Genomic DNA, 24445 nt, shown 5'->3' with positions numbered 1-24445 from the left:
CCATGCTTTTTTTTTTCCTCCAAAAGCAGAAGGGGCTGGGGGGGAAATCCTGCATATTTTTAGATCACGTGTGGTAGCTACTTTGTCATCAACAATGTGTGGATATATTTGCAACGAAGTTTAAACAGCATGGTGAGTATCCAGATGGAGTGTGTTTCCTAACCTTTAGCTTATTTACTCTGTTGGGAGCATCCGTAAACATTTATAGTATTCTTCAGGACAAACTGTACAATTAAGCTTGAGATTCCTGGTATAGAAAATCACAGTATATAAAAAGCCACCAAGATTTTCTCTGAGAGATTTCCAACTGTGAATTTTTGCCTGTGATACTCTAAAAGAAAAAGTCTATGATGGATGATGAAATTCTAAAGAGAAGGTGATAGCAAATTAAAGTGTCATGCTTCAGTAGACCCTAGCATGTAGTGTAACAATATACACTGTGTAAATGACATAGGAAAGAGAGAATGGTAGAACTTTTTCTTTCTGTACACTTTGTTCCTGGTGGTGATATCTATTGAAATGTCACTTTATATGAAACTAAGAGAAGTCTCCTAGAGCTGAAAAATATTGATGGTAGTGACTAAGATTTAGCTTTGTGTTGCTAAAATTACATTCAGCTTTAATTTAGAGCAAAGATAATTCTATTAGTGAAAATAGGGATTAATAATTGAGAATTTATATACAGTTTTATCCCTAGAAAAACATTTTAAAAATACATTAACTTGTCCATCTTTAATTTTCTCTTATATGCTTATTTTACCCTCCAAGATGCTTAAGATGACTGCAGTCCTGTGGAATGAACTTTGGCTTCTGACAGTTGTCAGTCCTTCTCTTCTATAAATTGTTACAGTAAATGAGGTCCCTTTTATATTTGTATAACTTTGTGCACTGCAACAAGGATTCTTGCTCTTTTGACACCCTGAAATAAATGCTCTCCCTCCATTCCCCATCCAAGTTTGTTTTCTTGTGACCGATTTGCTCACTGTAGTGACTGCAGGAGTGGGGATGGCAGCAAGTCAGAGCTCTGGTGTGTGGCCGGTGGGTGCCTGAGATGGCTCGTCCTCACCTGACACTGCTTAGACAGGGTCAGCAGGATTTGCTGTATAAGCAAACATAAAGCAGTTCTCCTCCTGTTGCTGCACAGGAGCAGCTGAACAGACAACAGTAGCTGTGGAGTATTTCCTTGCACACAAACATGTGACAACTTTTTTATTAGTGGAATTCACAGATTTTGGATGTGAATTCATAGTAGAGATAAATTGGTCAGAAAGGCCCACCTTGTACCTTTTGGATTCTGACTCAAGTCTAACTTTTTATACCAGTAATGAAAAAGAGTTTGAAACCATCAGTGGAGCTGATTCCAGTAGAGAAAAGAACACTCTACTCAGCAGAGGGAAGTGAACAGCTGGAGAGAAAAGTGTCTGTTACCTGAGACCACTAGCACACAAGACAATCCAAGATACGCACTGGTTAAATCTTCGAAGGTGCTATGGGCAACCCCCTTTTGCAGTTGCCATTGATGCAATAGTTGTTGTTAGCCATTCTGTTGATAATTCATATTGTAGGAATTACTAGCAGATGGGAAAATAGATGACTCAGAATATAGTATTAACAATCCATATTTTTTTAATCAAAGGCCCCTAATAGGCATGTTGCATGTAAGATTCATTTGAGCAGTTGCTAGGAAGAATTTGTTTTTTCAAGTAAACACAACAAACTTGATACAGATTACTTTTTGACTGAATATCTACTTTCTTAACGATTTAAACCCTGAAAATAAAGTTGCTTGTTTTCACTGCACCAGCTAAATAGCAGTATTTCATAATTTACTTCAACAGACTAGAGGTTTGCAATGGTAACTCATGCATTATGGAATTAATAATTAAATCTACTTTTATCATATTGAAAACTTAATTGGCATAGAGGTTTTATTTACCTCTCTTGCTGTCCAGAATCGATGAAGATTATAGTGTTCTGCATCCACCACAGTTTTGGCTTCCGCTCCTTGAAAAGTTTGGATGGCTACAGATACATGCTGGCCAAATGTGGCTATTCAGTTCCAGACCCCCCTCACCTAAATCCATGGACTGCAAGCACCACCAGGTATCTTGGATATATGTCCTTCCTGCTAACTCCTATGCTGGATACATGGGGAAGCCACTAGTCAGGATTTACATTGTGCTCTTTGACTTCATGACTTCTGAGAGTCCATTTTTGATTGTACTTTATCTCTTTCCTTCTGAGCTTGTTGCTACAGAACTCAGGTCTGTAGACAGGAATGCACACCTATTTTCCACGTGCCCCTTTTGGCTGGAATTTTCATCAGTATGAGGGTTGTAAGCAAAATATGTAAGATAGTGTGAGTCCTCCCACAGGCAGTAGTATTGACTGCAAGTAATTATTCTTTGGTTTGCTGAAAATAGTGATCCAAATGAACCTCATCCATATGGGAGGCAAGAAGTTAGACCAAAAGACAAAAAAAGTAAAACTTGTTGCACTTCGCTTGCAGAAGTTTGGTTCTGGGAGGTGACTGCATCAGTATGTGAGGAAGGAGTTCCTTGTGTGTCACTGTTTGAAGACGTGTGAAAAAAACAAGCACCTGGAACCAGTATTGACCAGAGTAAGAATGTTTTCTGCATAGATGTATTGGGTTTGTGTGGCCAGGTTTTGATAGCAGGGTGGCTTCTGTGACAAGCTGCCAGAAGCTTCCCCTGTGTCCAGCAGAGCCAGTGGCAGCCTGCTCTGGACCTGCTGCTGGCCAAGGCCAAGCCAGTCAGGAATGGTAGTAACACCTCTGTGATAACATATTTAAGAAGGAAAAGAAAGGTAATGTGCTGTGGTAATTGTGGCCAGAGAAGAGCAGAGTTGAGACTATGTGAGAGCAGCAACTCTGCAGACACCAAGGTTGGTGGGGAAGAAGTGAGGGAGGAGGTTCAGCTCCAGGTGCTGGAGCTAAGGTTCCCTTGCAGCCTCTGGTGAGGTGACTGTGCCCTTACAGTTTATGGAAGTAAATGGGGATGCAGAGATCCACCTGCAGCTTGTGGAGAAGGCCCACACTGGAGCAGGTGGATGCTGGAAAGAGATTCATGAATCTGTAGGAGGCCCATGCTGGAGCAGGCTCCTGGCAGGAGCCTGCATGCCTGTGGAGAGAGGAGCACATGCTGGAGCAGGTTTCCTGGTAGGACTTGTGACCCTGTGTATGACCCATGCTGGAGCAGCCTGTCCTGGAAGGCCTGCACCTTGTGGAAGAGTGACCCACATTGCAGCAGTTTGTGCAGACTGATGCCCATGGGATGGACTCACATTGGGGAAGTTCATGAAGGACTGTCTCCCATGGGAGGGACCCCACAGTGGAGCAGGAGAAGGACTCCTGTCCCTGAGCAGCAGCAGAAATAACATGTGATAAACTGATCGTAACTTCCATTCCTTGTCTCCCTCCGCTGCTGGGGGAAGGAGGTAGAGCTGGGAAGGAGGGAGTGGTGGAGGGAAGTTGTTTTTAAGATCCATTTGACTTCTCGTTATCCTGCTCTGATTTTGTTATAAGTAAATTTAATTAATATCCCCAATTCAGTTCGGTTTGGCCCATGATAGAATTTGGTGAGTGATCTCTCCCAGACCTTATCTCAAGGTCATGAATCTTTGTTATATCTTCTCTCTCCTGTCCAGTTGCAGGAGTGATAGACCAGCTTTTGTGTGTGCCTGGCATCTAGACAGGGTCAACCCACTACAACAGGAAATACTCTTCTGATGACATGCTAATTTGCACTGTATTCAACAAATCTTGCATGATTATGCTGGATTACTGTAAACCCCCAGATTGATTAGCAGTGGTTCCTGCCACCTTCACACAAGGGCAGTGCGCCTGTCTGTGGAGCACTTGTAGCTCTGGCCAGTGCTCCGATGGCAACTAGAACACTTCATGGCCACAGCTGCCTCAGCTTTGGGATTTTTACTGTATCCCAGCTTAATGAGGACAGTCACATTAAGAAAAGCTTGCTAACAATTCCTTATCTGTTCTGCTCCTTTTTAACTTCTACACGTGGTGTTTCCTGGAAAAGCCTCTAACCTGTTACAAAAAAATGAGCAAGGAGGAGTTAAAGGATTGGTGTTCCATTTGCTAGAAGTTTGAGATAAAGTGTACCAAGTTTCCAGACTTACTGGTCTCCCAAGTGTGTGGCTGAGTTGCCTTTTCCAAAGATTAAAACTGAAAATTTTAGTTCAGTCAGAAGGTTAGTTATGCTTCTATTCTGTGCTATTCAGCTTAGGTTGGTGCTGCTGAAAGATACTTCTACCACTGGAAACTTGGGTTGATGGACCTCCTTTTTGAATGGTTGCCTTCCACCAGGATTTCCCCCTGATCAGGGAGAGGAGAAGGTCGAGGCAGGAGCTGCTGGCACTCAGCTTGCAGCACTGGAAGCTTGTCCCATAAGGATGACTGTTTTCTGGTCTCTTCGTAGGCAAAGTTGATTTCCCTTGCTGTAGCAAAGCAGAGAATTTCAGTGAGGTTTCTTTGCATGCGACTGTGTCTTGAGAATACGTCAGCTTCAAGGAGAAATTGTTCAACGTCATCTGGATCTGGCAGTGGTTTGACTTCCTTGTTCAATTTGCTTCACTTATACATTGTAGCTCTCTTTAATGATTATGTTGACAAATACACCTTTAAGGGGAAAAGTGGGGTTTTTTATACAGCTAATCTTTCTTCTGGAAAACAGGGTATGTGTACTCACTCTAAAAGGCTGTGTCTGTGTGTGGCATTACAAGTTGGAGTTTGGACTACTGCTTTCCCAAACCCTTGTGATTACCTGGTGAAATAAAGGGTCCCAGTGAAGGCAAACACTGCTACCAGAAATGCCATTCACTAAAGACCTCTGCCTTGGAAGTGGCCCATCCTGACACTAATTGCTGTCTCTTGTGTGGTTGTGGGTGTTTGATCTCTGATAGTACATGATTGAGTTCATTATGTGGAGTGGCAGAAATTGAACTATCTATTATTGTCACACAAATGCTATCCTGATTACAATTGTAATTGTAACGATTTATTTGTTATAGTTAAAAGCTTTTTAAAAGCTACTGAAATACAATTTAAAGCCTTTCTGAATTCCTGTAGCTTGTACTGCTGAGTGCTCCTCTCTCCTTTCCCATTAATGCCAGTAGCCCCAGTAGTTACAACAACAAGCTACTTGGTGAATTATTTATGGCAGTTTAAATTGCAAACTGTTTGCAAGTGGAAGTAAATGAATGCTGAGCTCTATTGCTTTAAGAATTTGAACCAAAATATTTATCATGCAGGGCAATAAATTACATAGGAGTAATTAAGTATCTTGTTTGAGTTATTTCTACACATCTTATTTGATATATTTGCTGTTGCATTCAGTGTTTGAATTACTGCAGGCATTTAGGGTTTGTGAAGTAATACCTATAGCACAGACAGAAGTCAAAGAAATATATTTTTAAATTTGCCAAGTAGGCATAAATGTGCGCAGACACACGCACATATTTCCCAGATTCAGCTGTGGCCGATAACATGGTTTTCTCATCTGATGTCAGGTAGACAAGACCTTCCTAACTCTTCTATTTTCTGCCACTTTCTTCCTTTAAATATCCTGAGCATCAGCTGTTCATATAGGTGAGTACTGTGGCTATCTGGATCTCCTGGGTGACATGTCTGAGATAATTCCAAGAGATTCTCAGTCTCTGGCTTAAAAAATTCGGGTTTTTTATATTTTAATATTCATCCCAGCTGTCTGTGATCGTTAAAGAGTAGTTAATTCTGTTTGCTGGCTCTGTTTCTTGATTGAAATTTAAATAAAAACTCACCCACCACATTCTTCTCCGCTGATTTATGAAAAATGTTTTTCAGGGCAGAATAATTACGTGATTATATCAGTTGGAGTCTATTCTGTGCAGTGTAACCCTGATGTCTGCAGTGGTGACTGAGAGAGCATAAGTGGCTGTCCAGACTGGTCAAGAGTGGGTAGGGACTTCATCACTGGCAGTTCTCACAAAACACATGCACAAGATTATTCAGTGTCTACCTTAGGCATTTGCTGGTCTGTGGAGCCCCAAATGCATTATTCCTGTCACACGTGCTAAATACATTATTCCTGTCACACGTGGGTTTATTGCTCCTCTCATCTGTGCTGTGGGATATGTTAAACAGTGGAGTCGGCACTGTCATCTCTTCCCATTATACTTAAAATCTCTGACACTTAACTCCTCTGAGAGAATAGCTTCACTGAAAAGTGTGTCATGTGCCAGTTACATATACCAATGGGCTAAAAATCAAGTAGAATAGTGCAGGTTTTTAATCTTTTCTTTCTCTGAAAAATTAAAAGGTCTTTTTCTGCAAAAGTCTTGGTGACTGTGGAATTCCTTTCCCCCATCCTTTTTACTATATGTCATATGGGAAGAGTGCAGTAAACTGGATGATATTTGATGCCTTGGGAGGCAACTCTTCCCTTCATAAGGAGAAGAGTCCTTGGGAGAGAGCAAGAGAGGGCAAACAAAGTGTCCGAAGGAGGACAACAAAGATGGTGAAGGGTCTGGAGGGGAAGCCGTATGAAGAACTTGGTCTGTTCAGCTTGGAGGAGACTGAGGGGAAATTTCATTGCTGTCTACAACTTCCTCATGAGGGGAAGAAGAGGGGCAGACACTGATCCCTTCTCTGTGTTGCCCAGTGACAGGACCCAAGGGAATGGCCTGAACTTGTGTCAGGGGAGGTTTAGGCAGGATATCAGGAAAAGGTTCTTCACCCAGAGGAAGGTTGGCACTGGAACAGCTCCCCAGGGAAGTGGTCACAGCACCAAGCCTGACAGAGTTAAAGAACCGTTTGAACAATGTTACTAGGCATGTGATGCGACTCTTGTGGTTGTACTGTTCAGGGCCAGGAGTTGGACATGAGTGATCCTTGTGGGTCCCTTCCAACTTGGCATATTCTGTGATTCTGTAAGACCAACATTGCTGGGCATATCTGAGGTCTCATACAGATCTTGTGATCTTTGGTCCTCGAAGGTGTTTTGACATCTGGGGTTTAATTCTCTTCTTCATTAGGAATCTTATGGTTAAAATGATGTTGCATGAAAATACTTATCTTTTCCACATGCTCTGCTATGCATTTCTGATATGTCTGCTCTCTGTATTATGACTTTAAGTTGTTTACTATGGAAAATGTGGTCTGTTAGTAGAAGTCGTAATGTTGGGCTTTGGACTGTATGTAGCAGTATGTGTTGCTAATTTGTATGCCTCAATTGCTGATAAAAATAAAGATCAAAAGTAGCAGTTCATTCCTTGGGGAAAACAGATCAGACTGTGTTGATGGAAGCCTGCCCTAGATTCATGAATGAAGTATTGACTCATTAGTAGTTGATTCAGAAAATTCTTTTTTTTTCCCCATGAGTTAGGTAGCGTGCTTGTTTGCAATATCAGAATATTTGCAAATAAAATAAAGATTTATCCCTTTCTTAAGAGGAAGTTATATGTGCTACTTGAAATTTGTTGGTATTTTTCACTGTGGTGAAGAATAATTGGCACATTGGCGGTTCTGACAAGAGAGAAGTACAGAAAGGCACTAAATTACATCAGGAAAAAACCACATAGGCCGGACAAAGAATGCATTTCAAATGCAGATCATTCCCTGCAATAGCAGGTGGAGCAGTAGTGCCTGACCTGCCCCAGTATCTGACAAGACTTCAACCTTTGTTGGCAGCAGCCAGCAAGGCAGTGAAATCATTTACATGTTGTATGACCAGTCACTTTTAATGAGCGAAATGTAATGGACCATTAAACATTTTGAGAAAATATCTTTGGAAAGAAAAGAACTTGGTCAAAGGTAACCCACCATGAATTCAGGAAATTATTTCATGTATTACTTAAACACTGTTAGCAATTTGTTTTGACTAGTTCTGACATCGGTCTGTTGGGGAAGACAGGTGCCTTGTCATTCTTATCAGAAAGTACCCCATAATATCTGTCAGGCTATTACTTACAACAGCTCTCTATTTTTCAGGCTTCTATAAGAGACAGAAGTTCAGTAAGAAGTATTTGATTATGCAATGTAATTTATATACATGAGTATGTATATATATATATATATTTCTATTCTGTGGCATGCTTTTTTCAGCCTAATGAGTTAAACTCCAGCCCTGGATTTATTTGCAATTTAGTTGCAAGGTTTGAAAAGGTTGGCTTTTTTTTTAAATTAAAACTATGTGTGTTTGATTTCATATGGTGTTACTTACTGTGGAGCACACTAAGTCTTTTGGCTATATCAACAGTTACATGTAAGTATACATACACTCTTAAGTGTGTAAAAACCCTTCAGCTGTAAACCAAAGGCTTACGAAAGGCAGTGGTTTTTCATTTTTGTTGAAAACAGTTTCTAATATGTTTTGTGGGATTCTTTTTTGTTTGGTTGTTTTACAGTTAAAGAATCTGAGTTTAGAAGAATTACAGATGAGATTAAAGGCTTTGGACCCTATGATGGAACGAGAAATTGAGGAGCTTCGTCAGAGGTACACTGCAAAGAGGCAACCTATCCTAGATGCGATGGATGCAAAGAAACGGAGGCAGCAAAATTTCTGAGTTGGTTTTACTTTCAAACATAATACTATGAGTCAGTGTGGACACTGGTAACTTTGTAAGTCAGAAGGAATTCGATTATGAGAGTTTTCAAAACTCCAGTCTGTTAAATTTTCCTTCACAAGCAGTGACAATTGGAGCAGTCAAGAACATACATATGGTGTTCTGCAAAGGCAGCAAACACATTACCACTTGTTTGCATTTTCAAATGTTTAATGTAATAGAAGTTTAATCTATTACTTCCCAATTTTTTTCAGGTGTGTAGTGGTAACTAGGTGTTGTACATTGGGAATTGTGTTTTGGAGCACCTGGAATGATTTCTTGATTGTGCAACACTACCGAGCCTTATATTGCAATGTATTTTTCTCCCACTTAGTAGCATATTTATTATGTAATCTTTGGTTATCCTATTTATTTTATGCCTGTTTTCTGTTGGGAAGTATTAGGATAATACTGGGGAGAGCAGAGTCAAATTAGATAAGATTGGTATTGTAGTATAATGAAAAGTTGCTCACCACTGTATTATCTTTTAAAACACCAATTTATCCCGATTCAGGACAGCACTTGAACATGTATCCAGCCCATTCATAGCAGTAAGATTTAGGAATAAAGTAAGTAATAGGCACATGTTTTTCTGCTTTCCTGAATCAGGGACTGGTGTAGTTGAGTAGCACAGTTGTTACACTACAGAGCATTCTTTGAGAGAGTATTTCTGTCATTTGTACGCACACTGAGTCAGCTATCATTAAACAAGAAAACAAGTGCCTAATCAGTTTTAATTTTTGTTATTCAGGAGAAGCAATACTTACAGTCACTCCTTCAATGTAAACTTCCAATTGCTATTGCAATTCTGACCAGTATAAACCTCTATTTTGCACCGTAGTTTTATAATGAAATAACAGCTACACTTTCTGGATATGTTTTTTGGTTCATTTGGGGTTTTTTTAATCACTGTTTTGAGGGGAGAGGGGAATTATTAGTGCTTTGGGGTTTGTTTGTTTTCACATTATAGCTACAAAGGATAGTAATTTAAAAACCAAAGAAAATAAATTGAATACTTATATTTAATAAGTATAGAAAAGAAGCAACATTTAATAGTGTTCTGAGGGGGTTGTCCTGTGATTGCTAAACATTCAAAATTCCTATAGTCTTCTGTTGGTAGATTTTGGGGAATCAGAAATGCAGGACCAAGATCTTAATAGCTTTTTACAAGTTCTTGTCTGGTTTATGTTGTGGAATATCTATTGGTAGAATTTAAAACATTGTGAGAAGTATTTCAGACTTAGCAGAAAATGTGTTCCACTCTCTGAACAATCTACTGTGTTCTCTGTTGAAATCTTTACTATTGTTGCCTTGTATGTAAATAACTTCATTGTGATAGTCAGACTCCTTTCAGCTGAAAAGATCTTTACATTCAGCCTTCAGCTGTTAAACTTTTCATGGTGACTACTATATGGGCATCTTCTGTTAAATGTTTTCTGGAAGTTAGTAATCATCTCATACCTCTTAACATTAATTGTCAACATATATGGACCATTAAGATTGAACAGTGCCGATTTTGGAAATGATGCGTTATGTCATAAAGCTTATGCCAATGGAGACAAGAAGTTCTTACAAGGATCAGCATTCTACAGCCATGCTGGTACCAGTACTTGGGTTTGAGCCATATACATGCATGCACACCACACTCTGACATGTAAACCCCAGAGTCAAATAAATCTTAATTGTGATTGTTAGCACATCCTTATCCTCAGCTCTCTTCATACTTCTTAGAGCAATGACCATTCCATGTGAAAATGCAAGAACACAGAAGATCCATAAAAATCACTTTAGGCAAGATAAAATGCAGCTGGTAGTCTTATGCCTCACATTTATACAATGAAATGATGTAAGGAAAAAAATGGTATAAACATATCACTATATCATTAGATTATAATCATAATGCAGGAAAAAATAACAGTACCAACTTCCCCCTATTAGTATGGTTCTTATTTATTACAAGTAATTTCTACTTCTTGAACTTTCGTTCTCAAAAACTCAAAAGATGTGTGTGCATACATTGATATGTGTAGATACACACACATATATATTCATATCTATATGTATATGTAAGAGAAAATATAAAACACGTTGAAACCATCAGGAGAGGAACCTAGCTTGCCTTTTCTTGGTGTGCCTTTTAAGCAAAGTGTCATTGTCTAGACACTCTTACCTTCATCCTCAGCAGCTAGATTTTCCCCTACTCAATCTTGAACTTTTCACACCAAAAATAAGACTTTGAGTTTGAATAATGTGGTTTTACAGTGTAATAGACAATGATACAAAATGATCACAAATTTCCTGTTTTGTGTATTCTGAAAACTTCAGTTAATGTGGTACCCTAAAGATGAATTGCATATCCCGAGGGCCTCCAATAAAAGGCTGTTTTAGACTAGAGCTGTTGCAGTCTGACATCTGAAAGCTATCAGAAGATAAAGGACATCCTTTTTTTTTCTATCTGCATAGAAAGAACTCAGTCTTTGTGCACGTGCACGCACACAAGAATGGAAAATACATGCGTGAGAAAAATCTGAATGCCATGGAATAAAACAAATAAAACAAGCTACTTAAAAGGGCAAAAAATAACATCTAGTGTACTGTAAGCTGGGTAGGTACGGGATGTTCATGACCAAAGAATACTTTCATGAATTAATATGAAATTAGTATGTGGCCATTCTGGTATGGTGGAGACTGCAGCCAGTGAAAGAGCTGCCTTAGGCTTCAGCAGCCAGCATATGGAGCTCTAAATTCTGTGCAAGCATTAACATAGAGAAATAGGTTTTGTACTGAGAGATGGATGCAACTTATTTTTTCTTTCTTCTGTTTATATAAATGAATTGAATCATCCATGTTGATGGCTACCCGTCTCTACTGGAGGATGGGCATCTCTGTGAAGGAAAGCCAATAATACAATAAATAAGATACTTTAAAAGCAAGCCTTGCAGGAAATCTAATAGAACTACTGACAAGTTAACCTTCAGTAAGATTTTAACCAAGCAATTTCTTGTTTGCTTCTGACTTTGTATGTTTAGGTTTAGTAAGTTAAAAAAATTTTGAAGAATCATTGCTTATTACTAAACATTTTTAATAAAAGCTAATTTTTCATGTATAATTGTCGACTTGTTCATTCTAACTGAAGCAAAATTATCTTAATAGTAACCATTAATGTTCATTTCCTTAGGCATCCCTCATGTTTCATTTCCTTTCTGTAACACTGTGAGCATAGAAACCCACGTCTCTCAAAGTCAGCTCTGGAAAGGATTTTTCCAGATCGCAACATTGCTGCAAGAACTAGAAGTCTGAGGATCTCATGAAAGTAGATCAGACTAGGAATCCTCAGTACTCTGTGGAGGTCCCTCTCTCTGCAATCTGATGTTGCTAAAGACCTAATCCTGAGAGAGCTGAGCATCACCCAAATATCTTCTTCGACATCCTTAACTTGGAGGTACATAAGGGGTTTGAGTTGTTCCTTTGTTGTTCTCATCACACTAGAAAGCCAATAGGCAATGGATAGGCTTAAGTAGGAAAAGTGGATACATATACATTTAATGTCTCGAATATAATTCCATTGCCCATTTCTTTTCTGATTTTTAAAAATTATTCTCTTAAGAACTTGCCCATGAATACACTTCAGTAAATGGAACTCATGACTGATGCTCCTTAGTGAACCATGGTATATTTGAAGTGACAAAAGTTCCTTGTGTCTTTTTTTATTGATGTACAAAGAATATTTAGGGAATTATCTCAGTGGAAGAGTCTGTGTAATGGCATCAGCTAACAATCACTCCATGCCCTGTGCCAGGGCCTTTCTTAGTGCAATAGCACTATTCCCAAGCCTCCCAAGTTTTTACTGTGGGCACTGGGTTTAGCTTTGCCAGAACTGATGGTGGGAGCAGCAAGTTTTCACGTGCTGTAGGCAAACAGCCAGAGTTCTTGCCTGGTGCTGGTACTTGTTTGGTGCTAACAGACCTTTCTAAAGGCCACAGAAAATTCAGAGGGGCTAAACTGGGCACTAAGTAGGGCGCTGCCCAGACCCAGGCAGCAGGAAGACATTGGAAGGAATTAAACTATAATCTGATTCTGGGCTCAAATACTGGTTTTCTGTCTGTCACAATGGGGGAAAACATTAACGGTATTTACCATGTACCATGGCACTGCAACCCCCAGTGACCTTAAAAATTTTCTCTTTAGGTGTCACAGCTTCAGAAGTTAAATTTGTAAATATACGTGGCCACGTGCTAATGTATACGGATATATTTTCCTCTGTCAAATTAATTAAGCTGCATGTTGTTTACTAAAAACCTCGTTTCCTCTCCCTGTGGATATTTCTTCCGAGGACAGATACTATACATTGCAGTATCTCTCCCTAGCTTCTCCCAGAGAAATGCTCAGCCCTCCTCGTCCTGTTTCTCTCCTCTGGACAGTATTTGGAGCTGACCAGTATAATTCTTTAGCTGTTCTTTTGCTGCATGCAGGTGTGCCCAGAAACAAGCACCCCGCCCCCCAATTCCTCCTTTTATTCCCTCGGTGTCACTGGAAGGATTGATGCATGAGAAGATGGCTGTGGCCCTCAGATGTTTCTAATGCTACTTTTTTCCCTACTCAGATCTTTCTGCTGCTTTGCACTCCTCCTGGGCTCCCAAAGCCTGCATGGTTGTTGTTAAAAAAAGCCTCGCAGCAAATACATCAAAGAGGGAGACGAAAAGCTTTTGAGTTGATTTATATGACACTTAGCCTTTTGTGTGATGCATCAATTGATATTTCATTTTTATTGCAGTATAGTGGGGTATATAGGCTTAACAGCAAGAGGTGTCCTTTTGATCTCTCATCACACATGAAAACAGGTGTCACAGTCCAGAGATCATGAAGGTCAGAGATTATTTGAGGAAGGATTAAGTAGAAGTACCATTTTTCATAGCAACCATATCCAAAACATGAGACTCTTTTAAAAGTGCAGGTGTTATTTCAGTCTCTAGATAAGTCGTATTTATTTGTCATATACCAATTTTTCCTGCTGAAACTATGGAAGAAGACCAGAATTTTTCAGTGTTTTGTAATAAAAATGCAGAAACAAGTCAAATGCTCCACTTATAAATACAATTAATAAAATTTTGGGTTGCTTTTCCTATTAGTTGATCTTTACAGAAAATGGCCTTGAGACTGTTCAGAAAATAATGGGGTGACTGTATTAATGTTCAGCACTGTACCAATTTAAATACACATACAGTTGCTTAGTCCAATCTGATTTACCTCAGAAAGTGAACAGAATTTTCTGATGTGGTGAGTACCGGTTCAGTATTTCAATAAATACAACTGAAATACTGCTCTGACTCATTCCAAGAGTCTCTCATCCCATTAGAAACTCTAAAACAACCAAAAGCAATTTGGTAACCCACTATAGGTATGTGGGTATCTCTCCTGCTAAGGAAACACATCCACCACTGATAGCTCAGCTTTTATAAAAATAGATTAGCTTTTGAGGCTGTTTACATTCCACAATGTAATGTGGGTAAAATCAATAGCAATAGTGTTGTATTAGATTCAACAAACCCAAGAAACCTATTTCTCCTAGTTAGTGTAATTATAACTTCTGTTGACAAGTAGATGTTTAAACAGCCCCCAAATATGTAATTATTAGAAGAAATAAGGAATTGAGGCTCTCTAGGATTATAGGACCAGCAGTAGAGTAGCCCTGCATCCCAAAAATTAATGCAAATTTATTCCAAGAGTAGGTATAATTTTGAAGCCTTTTAAGTGTAGTTAGCATTGATTTATTCAGCCCATCAACTGACATAGGTTTATACATCTCATAGCGCTTGTCTTCAGTCACTGCCTCCACAGAAAGCTCAACAGTTTGGTCCTATCTTGCAGCTAGAGTAGGAGGAAGTCTTATTTGCACACTGTTTGACTAATGTGAACTGAAGTGTTTAGTTCAGCTCTTTGCTCTACAACAAGGAACAACCATTCAGGCATTTTTAGAAGATTACTGCTCCATTTCTGAGCCGTCTTCCAGCTTCTGTCCTGATCAGTGGAAGCGAGGCTGCTCAGGGCTGAATGGGGGCTGTGCTGCAGAGCCAAAGAGATGTTCCTTCATCACAGCAAGTGACAGAACCTGTATGGCTTTACCTTCCCAAAATATTGTGAGGCTGCCAGCCTCGAGTTTGGAGTGCCATGCTGCTGACCCAGGTGAGGGAAGGGTGTGTCGAACACCCCTGGCTGTGCTTACAAATTTGAAGTCTAAACTTTTGGAAGGTGGTCTCTGATTCTTGGTCCAGATCTATAAATGAAACCATGCAAGACATGGCTGTCCTGTGCGCTTTTCAAGGAAAGAATTTAAACGCTGTTCAGCAGCAGCTTTGTTTTCCATTCAGGTTCATTCTTTTCTGGACTGTATTGTTAATTCTTTATTTTAAACACCCAGAACTGAAATAGACTAACTTTCATTCACTATGGCTTTCTTCTCATTCTTCTCTGGAAAGATGAAAAGATGCACTTCACTTTTTTAATACTGCTTTCTCAGGATGGAAAATTGTCAGGTATCTTGTTTCAGGTATCATTAACTGTCTATCAAAGCTTTTTTCTTCTATATTCTTGGTATGTCTAGACTGACCTTTCTCTGAATCTAAAGGGATTCCTAAGGAAATCAAATACACCTAGAAACACCTACCACCTCCTTTCCTTTCCCAGCACGTTAAATTGTTTTGGTGCTCTGGGGCTTCTACCGAGTGTGAAGAAACATATTTGTATTTTTGTGTGCTGGTGGATGGGCCAGTGCTGTGTAACTACTCACATGAAGCAGGGTCCTTTGTGTGCTCTCCAGCACTGCCCTGGTAGCACTGGGAAGAGCACCAGTACAGCTCCAGTTTGGAAAATGTGACAGCCAGGAGTGGGGCTACCTTCAACCAACATATAAGGAAGGTCCAAGCATTTTTGCCGTCAAAAGTATAAGCAAAATTTCCCTGTATTTATAAAGCGTTTCCAATACTGAAGTGAGATGCCCCTCCTAAAAATCAACTGCCAAACCTGGTAGTTGCCTTGCCAGGCTGAGTAAGAAAGGATTGGAGAAGGAGCTGCAGCCTGACTTTGGCCAGTTGCAATGTCCCTGTTGCGGGGCCCGTCTTGCCTCTCTGCTGATCGCTCAAAAGAGGGGGATATGCATAAGGGAGAGCAGAATGGGGATAACCCACTCCTGGAAGGTACTTGCAAGTGGCATCAGCCTCTTCCCTGGTTTCAGCTCTTATTTAGAGCACGCTCCCACAGGGAATGGTGAGCAACTCACCAAAGAAAAATACATCCAGGGCTTCTTCCTTCAACAGGAAGAGATCAAAATGTTAAAAAATGATCATGCTAACAGTGGCAGCAGGAAGGTGTGCTTTGGTATGGAAAGAAGAAACATAGAGAGTGGATTATTTCCCAAAAGGAAACCACAATTTTGACATGTTGTCTTTTGCCATACTTGGAAACGTAACATAGGGAGTTGCTAGCCCATGGTCTGACATGCCTAGGCACTGATACAATAGAAATAAATTAGAATTTACCTGGTAATTAAATGGATGGTCCTTAAAGGGCTATGGTAGGGTGTCAGTGTTCAGAACATTTCCTAGAATTTGAACACAAATTTCAAAAATAGCATAGTCATTTGAAAGGATAATTTCCACCAAAAGTTGGTGGGATTGATGTTCCAAAGTCAGGAACTCCAAACCTTCATCTTGCTGTGTTACAACCCCACCACGTCACCTGTCCTCATGTGTCATGGAGGCTCCAGGAATAGCCACATCAGGTCATGGCAGATAGAGAGGGGGAAGCAGGAGATACAGGACTTGGGATGAGCAGCACAGCAGCTGCTGGCAAGCAAACTGTGCTGCTGTGTGAGCACCACTCATCTTCCAAGTAAGATTAAGAGTTTTCTTTGAAAGTCGACAGTGTCATCAGTTGAATAGCCTGCTCAGAACTACAGAGACTTTTGCACCACACAGAACACCTGCACACTGGGTGACAACAAGCCAGGATGCTGGACCATGCATCTGAAAGTGGGCAGCTCTCTTAGGCTGCTTTAGATCTATAGAAGAAATGGTCAGATTTATAGCAGACTTTGTCCAATTCGTGAAAAACTTAGCCCTGTTTATATCTGAACAGAGATTTGTGAGAAGCCAGAGCCCATTAGTACCCTTAAAGAAAAAAAGCAAGAGTGGGAGGTGCTGATGTGAAGCTGAAATGCTGGATTTGTGCCACTGCCTCTTATGGCAAATTCATGTGCTTATCCAAGTGAGGACTTACATGATTTAGGGTTGTGTGTAAAGGGTGAGGCGATGTCAGGCAAACAAATTTCTGCAGTGGGAGGTCAGTGTGAGTCCCAACACCTGTGAGATGATTCTCCGTCCTCTTTTCTAGCAGGGCAAATAAATTCCAGAGCCAGATCTTTTCCAGCAGTGTTATATGATCTCGGGAAACACTTTCTAGACTGTTTGGAGGTTGCTTCCTCCACTTGACAACCCATAATTTTATATATGAGAGGTGAAGAGATCCACAATCTTTAATGAGAATGATGTTTCTTAGCAGCTTCAATGATTGTTCTGTAGAACTGTTGCTTTGAATAATGTATTACCCATTGCTCTATTTTTAACTCTGTAAATTATTCTCAGATGAGAAGCATAATCTTTTTTTTTTTAGGAAAAAGGCAGAATCAGTAAAAAATGCTTCAGAAGTCAGATGGGAACATTCTTTTACCCTGTCTGAATAGTGTGCAACTTGAAAATTAGTTACAGGAGATCAAATTAATTTCTGGTGTAACTTAATGGGAAGCCAGGTGCATAAATTGGAAAAGAAAATAAGAATAACATGATGAGAAAAGAATAGTTCTGGCACAACACCTCACCGAGGGATATGAGTAGTGACTTGGGTTGAATGTTGTTTGAAAGTACCATCAAAGGTAGATTAAAGTCAAGAGTATTGTGAGAGGAAATGGATAACCAGCACAGCAGGAGCAGTTACTCCAGGGGCTTTCTGCTGCTTATATGTGCACAGCTGGGGCCTCTAGGGATGGGGGTTATTTTGGAAGAGATGAAAGGTCATGTCAAGTTGATTTAGTGCCTACAAATGCTGCTGGTATGTTGTTTAGTCCCCAGTCTGTCAGGTAGAGAACAAGAAGCATGTACTGTTTGTTCCACTGAAAAATGTGGGTTCCCCACCACAATCACCAATTAAGAGCATTTCTAAGAATAGAAATCTAGCCTGATGTGCATATTTAAAAAAAACTTATCTTCACAACGAGGCCCAGGCTTCTCTTTGATTATAATATATACTCAGAATGTTCCTGAAACTTAAATCAGTTCTAGATCCCTGGTGAAAGATAATTTTTTATGCATTTAATTTCCTTTTTGTGGCACAAAACTGAGTTCTTGAGTGCGCTACACACTACTGGGACAAGACACACAGTACAAAGAGCACCAGATACAGTGGTTCCCTGCAGTCTTGTAAAGTTCTATAGAAAAAGGTACAAATACTGGAGGTAATAAATTTGGAAAATTAAATGCAAAGTTCTTTGTTTTTAAGTTTGCAATGTGAAGTAGCTCATGCTCTATATAATATGTGAGGAAAAACCAGTCTATTTTCAAAATGGAAAGTCTGCAGGGAAAGAGAGAATTAGCAGCTGATGAAATTGAGTAATAAACCAGGCAATAGTATAAAATCTGAACATACATAAAAAGCTTAATCACAATCTATATATAGATTTTACATCTCAGGAACATAATGTAACATATTGCTTCTCAAGGGCATCTCTGACTCTCATAATAGCCTAGATTTGTACTAGAAATCCAGATTCTCTAACAGTTTATTCCTGGCAATAAAGTTACCTCATTTGAAACATTATCACAATTCTCATTTAAACAATACAAAGCTCTCAGATGAAAGTGAATAGGCACAGCATTTTCACTGGTGCCAGAAAGGTGACTGTCACAGGCAGGAGGAGCACAGGCCGATGCAATGTTCTTCAGTAAACTGTACATCCATAGTAAGGAGATTTCTGACCACAGAAATTTCCAGATTTCCAACTCTGGAGAAAGTGGCCAATTAGTCCTCTCATCCTTCAATTCTGACCCACTGGTTTATGGAAGTGCAGATGCCCTGCTCTCACACAACAGTGAATGAAGAAGTCTGGCAAAAGTACTGACTGTGCAAAAAATGCACCAGCTCTTCTCCCCTGTGAGGATTTGGAGAGATTGCATTTTTTCTTCGAAGTGTAATGTAAACATTTTCCTGTAGCTTTTATTTAATGCGAGATAAGTTTTCTCAGCACTTATTGCACTGAGCCCTAGAATAGACATTACTTCATAAAATGGCAGGAAAGGTGTGCCTTATTCTTCCTTACCTAGATATTTTGGGGGAGATAAGACAGCAACATTGCTTAAATCATTAAACTGTTATTCTGCTCAGTGAAAAATTCTGTTAGTCATAAGCGAATATTAAAACTGCTGTACAATACTCAAACATAATAAATCTAAGCAGAAGTAATGCAGAAAAAGGGCTACATCCCCATGTGTGGTCAGGGGAACAGGACTTGCAAAAAGAGAACTAAAAGGAAGCTTGAGAGGTATAAACCTGTGAAAATACGTCTGTAAGGCCATATGGTTGCTGTCTATAAATACACTAAGAGCAAAATGAAATATTTTAGCTAAAGAATAGTGTTGGCAAAAGAAAAAAAAACTGGTATAAAATTATGCTAAAAGTTGTGCATGTCTTGGAGAGCAGCACAGCTCTGGAATGGTCTTCAGGAGGAGGGGGCAGCAAAAATGTGACTACTTTTAACATGGAATTAGTTAAGTTTATGAAAGGAATTCCTGTACACTGTGTAAAATAATTGTCATGATAATAAGATCATCTTAAATTTCAGTACTTTATTTATTTATTGTCTTTGATCAAAAGCACTTATATAAAAATGCAATAATGAAAATTCCTTTCAACCAGTACAATAAAACTTGGAATTCCTTGGGGTATTTCATTTTCTTTAGTAAAATGCAATTTTGGCACATTCCATTCAATTTTTGCAGAAATGACAGAGCATCAGCCCTACAAATAATAATAAATCTAGAACATAAGTTAAGCTATAGGTTAGTGAAATGATGTGTTGCAAAGTTAAATCCAACCTTTGCAATGTTAAACTAGCAACAGCTGAGGGAATTTGTGGCTCTTTGGCAAGTCTACAGGTCTCACCAAATAACTGCCCTGGAAGTCCCTGGTTTTCAGCTCTGTAAATCTACTGCTTATGAAACTGAGATAAAACCACTGCTTGGAGCTGAGTTCTCTGAACTCCCCAGCCAACAGACCTAGTGAGAGTTTGCAGTGTCCTTCGCATTAGTGAGAGAATTTGCCACCCTTGCAGCATGTAACCTGACCAGAGTGTATGTGCTGCACATGCCCACCTCTTCCTTCCCTTGTTTCTTTCTTGGTATTTCAGTTCAACAGGTGACCTCACGCTGGTCCATGTGCTGGGTGGCTGTTTGTGGGTGTGTCACAGTTTACACACAATCAGTATGAATCAGGGACAGGAGTATTGAATTTATGCCTGGGACTCAGCATAAATTGAATTGAACCAGCCCTATACAGAAGTGCAAACCTTAGCAAAATGTTTCAAGTTTGGACACCAAATTCAGGTTATCTATGTCTACCTTCAGGACCATGTATATGGCACTTTGAATTTCAGGGACAGCAAACGATGGCTTGCCAATTGACTTATAACTTGTGTGGGCTATGTTGAAAATTGGTAAGGTTGGAAAGGACCTTTTTCCCTCACACTTCATGGCCTAAATCAGCTACTAATTGATGTGAGGGGAGGATGTTCAATGGAGATGGGGTAGGGGGGGTAAGTTACTTCACTCTGTGTATTCTGTCATAGATCACTGGGCAAACAGAAATCCCGTCCTGGGTGCTCAGCTGTCTGGTTTTTAGGTGGAGCTGATACAGCGTCAGAAGATTCAGACCAAGCTGCAACCTCTAATTGCCTAAATGAGGCTATTAATTACCTATTATTAGGTAATTAATTACCTATTCGGACCATATTTGCTTTATTTTGTCAGTTGAGCCACGCTTTGTCATGGTATAGAAACACAGTCTTCCAAACAAGAAAATTTAACTTCATTTTAATTTCTCTTCTAACTAGCTTGAATTTAATTTCTGCACCTCTCTAGTCTTCACAAGTAAAACTAACAAAAAAATTAATTGGAACATTGTATGTAATGAATGGGATGGAAAAGCAGTAGGATCTGAAGAGAAGTGTTGTTCTGCCTGCTGAGTGCCAGTAGTTTGTTTTCTAGCACAGATCCCAAGAAGTAAAAAGAGGGAGTCAGTACCTTCTGCCTGTTGACTACAAGTGTTTGATCTCTACAATTGTGTAAGGGAGGAGACTGAGCACTCAAAAAACAACTCTGAAGATTCATTATTACACTTGAAATCCCAGATGATCTGTTCTCTCAAGGTGTTGGGTTTTTTTTAAACAAGTACATGCCAGCCCTTGAAAGGATTTAAATTGACTACATCACAGAAGTAGGTAGGAGGATCTACCCACAGATAGTGCAGTATTAAGCTCTTTTTCTTTAGGCCCTTATACTCTCCCTTAGCTGTAAATTGTGAGTTTCTTTCTGAGGGAAAATGGTTTTTTGCTTAGACTTTCCTTGGCAGAAATTTTAATGGAATTGTCTGTCATCAACACCTGCTTTCAAGCTTTACTGATAAAATTAGATTTTATATCTCAGCATCACATATGGCATCTTTATAATTAGTCTTTTTGCAGTATATGAATGTCAATTCCTAAAATGCTGCCTGTACTGTTCATGTGGGAATATTTCACTTCATTAATCAAATCCAGGTTTTTCATTGGAGCTTCTAATTGTTGAAAGCCCATGTGTCTAATCTCAAAACCATTTTGATGGACTGATACAACACATCTGCAGCTGCACTGGGACCGAGCTGTGAGCAGATCCCTTCTGGAAATGGGATGCTGAGAGGTCTATATGGGCCTCCATACCTAGAGTCACTTGTGGAAATGTAGTCTTTGAATATGTAGCTATCTGAAAATGAGGGGTAGCCTTCTTCAGAGGGCTCAGTATTGATCTAATCTTGGAAACAGAGGAAGGTCTATGCTTAGGAGATTCTGAAAAATATTACTATACATAACATTTCAGAACATGAACACCCAGCTTTTAACACACATACTCAAGAGTAAGCAAACTTAGAGGTGTTTTCAGACAAGTGATGATCAGAATGACTGGTCAGCAATATGGGTAAAAGTGTTCCTGCATCAGTGACTCACAGGTGGCTGTTTTAAACCATTGTAAAATGCATGGGAAGTCCTATACCAGTACAGATACCAGTATAGGTGATAGGTGATTTTTTCATTACTCATGTCACAGCTGAGAATTTTTATTCCACTTGGGTACATTCATTTCTCTGCTCAGATGAGAATATGCACAAAGTAACAGATCATCACTATACCATTAGCACTAATGTCATGGAAGTGGTAACATTTGTATGGAAAAGTCAGCATTTAGTACCCCTATGCAACAGGATGAAAATGTGCAAACTGTTAACTTGTAATAGAAATGTCTTTAGTTTCTCAAGTGCAAAGTGCAGTGTCAGCAACTCTATCTTCTAGGGAAAAAAAAGACATATAGGAAAACATTTATAAACATAGCTCTTGGTAGCTCTCATGCAAGCTGCTGTCAGACTTGTAGACTAATGCAGTGAATCATTCAGGCTCAACTCACTGGGGGTACTCCTGCTCATATTGGTCAGACTGGCCATAAGGGATTTAACTTTATAAGCATAGTAGTCCCTTAAGTTGACAGATGGAACTTCTTTCATGCCATCACCAAAATCACAGCTTCTCATAGCACTCTCTAACTGCTTCTGACGCCTATAGAAGTGGGAGAATTTATTAAAGATCAGTGTAATGGGAAGCACTACCACTAGGATACCAGCTAGGATGCATGCAGATGCCGTCAACTTGCCAGCAGTGCTCCCTGGCACCACATCCCCGTAGCCAACTGTGGTCATGCTAACAGTAGCCCACCACCAACAAGCAGGGATGGTGGCTAACCCCTCATTCTCTTCCTTCTCAATGGTATAAGCCACTACTGAGAAAATGGAGATGCCAACAGAGAGGTAGAGTAAAAGAAGCCCCACCTCTCTGTAGCTATACTTCAGGGTGGCTCCGAGAGACCTGAGACCTGTGGAGTGTCTAGCAAGCTTTAATATACGGAAGATCCTCATGAGTCTCAGCACTTGTGCAACTCTGCCTAAATTTGCTAAAGTCGGACTACTTTCCACCACCAAGTTGACAATTAATGTAATATAAAATGGAAGGATAGACATTAGGTCAATCAAATTCAGGGCATGCTTGAAAAATTTTAAAAAGTCAGGAGCTACTGCAAATCTCGCCACCAGTTCAAAAGTGAACCATGCAATACCAAAATGTTCCACAATTTCAAAGCGAGGGTCTTCTTCGGGGTTCCCATTGCTGTCAACAATCTGAAAGTCTGGGAGGCTGTTCAGGCACATGGTCACAATGGAGCCCAGCACCACCACTATTGAAAGGACACTGAAGATCCGGCTTAAAACTGAGTACCCAGGATTATCCAAAGCAAGCCAGAGCTGCCTCCTGATGTTTCCAAAGGGCTGTTTGTCAAATTTAGAGGCATCATTGTAGAATGCCAAAATCTCATCAAAAGAAGATGTGGTACTTTCCTGGTCACTTTGTTCCTCCCATTTCTCTTGGTCTGGCTCCATTTTTCTCCCATGGTAGCTATAACTGCAGCAGGAGTCTATAAAGAATTCATTGATTCCCCAGTATTCAATCTCCTGGCTGAAAGAAAACACACAGAGTTCGCCCATCACATGGAGCTTGCCAGTGTTATAAAAATGTAGCACATAAGGAAAGAGCTCGGGGTTCCTGTCAAAATAAAATTCATTCTTGGTGTCATCATAGTCATCACAAAGCTCCAGTATTGACTCCTTTGAGTGGCAGCTCAGCAATTTGCCCAGCCTGGTCTCAGGGAACCTTAATAATGTGTTGGATCTCATCTTTTTCTTAAAGCCTCCAACGTTGATGCTGATCTCATTGTCTTCAAAATTTGCTTCAGATAAAGCCCTCAGACTCTGCCCTGTCATAGTGAGCTCCTTCCAAAGGTGGGTAGGGAATGAAAACCTAGGATACAATTACACAGAAAGTTGGCAGAATGAACGAATCTACAGCATGTTCACCTATTGATGCTTGCTTTCTTTTATTCTTTTTCTTTCTTTCTCTTTCTTTCTCTTTCTTTCTTTCTTTCTTTCTTTCTTTCTTTCTTTCTCTCTCTCTCTCTCTCTAATTCTCTCCTCTCTTTCTCTTTCTTCCCTTCTTTCCTTCTCTCCTTTCCCTCTCCCCCCTTTTCCCCTTTTTCCCCCCGTTCACTTGCTTTCCCTCCCTTTTTCTCCCTCTGCCCCCGTTTCTCCCCTTTCCCCCGTTTCCTTTTCTCCCACCTCCCACTGAAGACCTTGAGGGAGGCTCCTTTGTTCCAACTGCAGGCTCCTGTCCCTCCCCTCGCCCTTCACCTGGGCTGCGGCTGTCGCTCCCACCACCCCCCGTTACTCACGGCCTTTGTGCCACCGGCGCCGCGCGGATCTTTCATTCCCTCCCGCCGCTCCCGGCCCCGCCACACAAGGAGCCCCCGCTGGCCGCCGCCGCCCGGGCTCCCGTCCCACGCCGCGCCTCAGGGGCCGGAGCCCCCGCTCCGACCCGCGGGGGACCCGCCCAGCCCGGCTCCGCCGCCCTCCGCGCCCCCCGCGCCCGCCCTAC

At 40.4% G+C, this 24445-nt stretch overlaps 2 protein-coding genes across 2 annotated transcripts in view; one reads left to right on the top strand and one right to left on the bottom strand.

Moving 5' to 3' along the window:
* Positions 1–19085, top strand: part of STK3 (serine/threonine kinase 3) — a 139055-nt gene extending 119970 nt beyond the window's left edge. Inside the window, exon 11 of the mRNA XM_042035731.1 lies at positions 8422–19085. Within this exon, the coding sequence (XP_041891665.1) occupies positions 8422–8580 (159 nt within the window). The 3' untranslated portion in view covers positions 8581–19085. The remainder of the gene's footprint in view (positions 1–8421) is intronic.
* A 411-nt stretch (positions 19086–19496) lies between these two features.
* On the bottom strand, positions 19497–24326 carry KCNS2 (potassium voltage-gated channel modifier subfamily S member 2). Its single transcript, XM_042035733.1, has 2 exons — positions 24243–24326; positions 19497–23815 (listed from the first exon to the last, which is right to left on the bottom strand). Exon 2 carries the CDS (start codon positions 23776–23778, stop codon positions 22345–22347), a length of 1434 nt encoding a protein of 477 aa, XP_041891667.1. The 5' UTR covers positions 23779–23815; positions 24243–24326; the 3' UTR covers positions 19497–22344.
* Between the last annotated feature and the right edge of the window lie 119 nt (positions 24327–24445).

The sequence above is a fragment of the Corvus kubaryi genome, unplaced genomic scaffold (genome assembly GCF_017639235.1).
Source record: "Corvus kubaryi isolate FWS band 111438036 unplaced genomic scaffold, C.kubaryi_AGA036_p1.0 37385, whole genome shotgun sequence".
Lineage (NCBI taxonomy): Eukaryota > Metazoa > Chordata > Aves > Passeriformes > Corvidae > Corvus > Corvus kubaryi.
The sequence above is the reverse complement of the archived record's forward strand: the minus strand, read 5'-3'. Positions and strand labels throughout refer to the sequence as shown.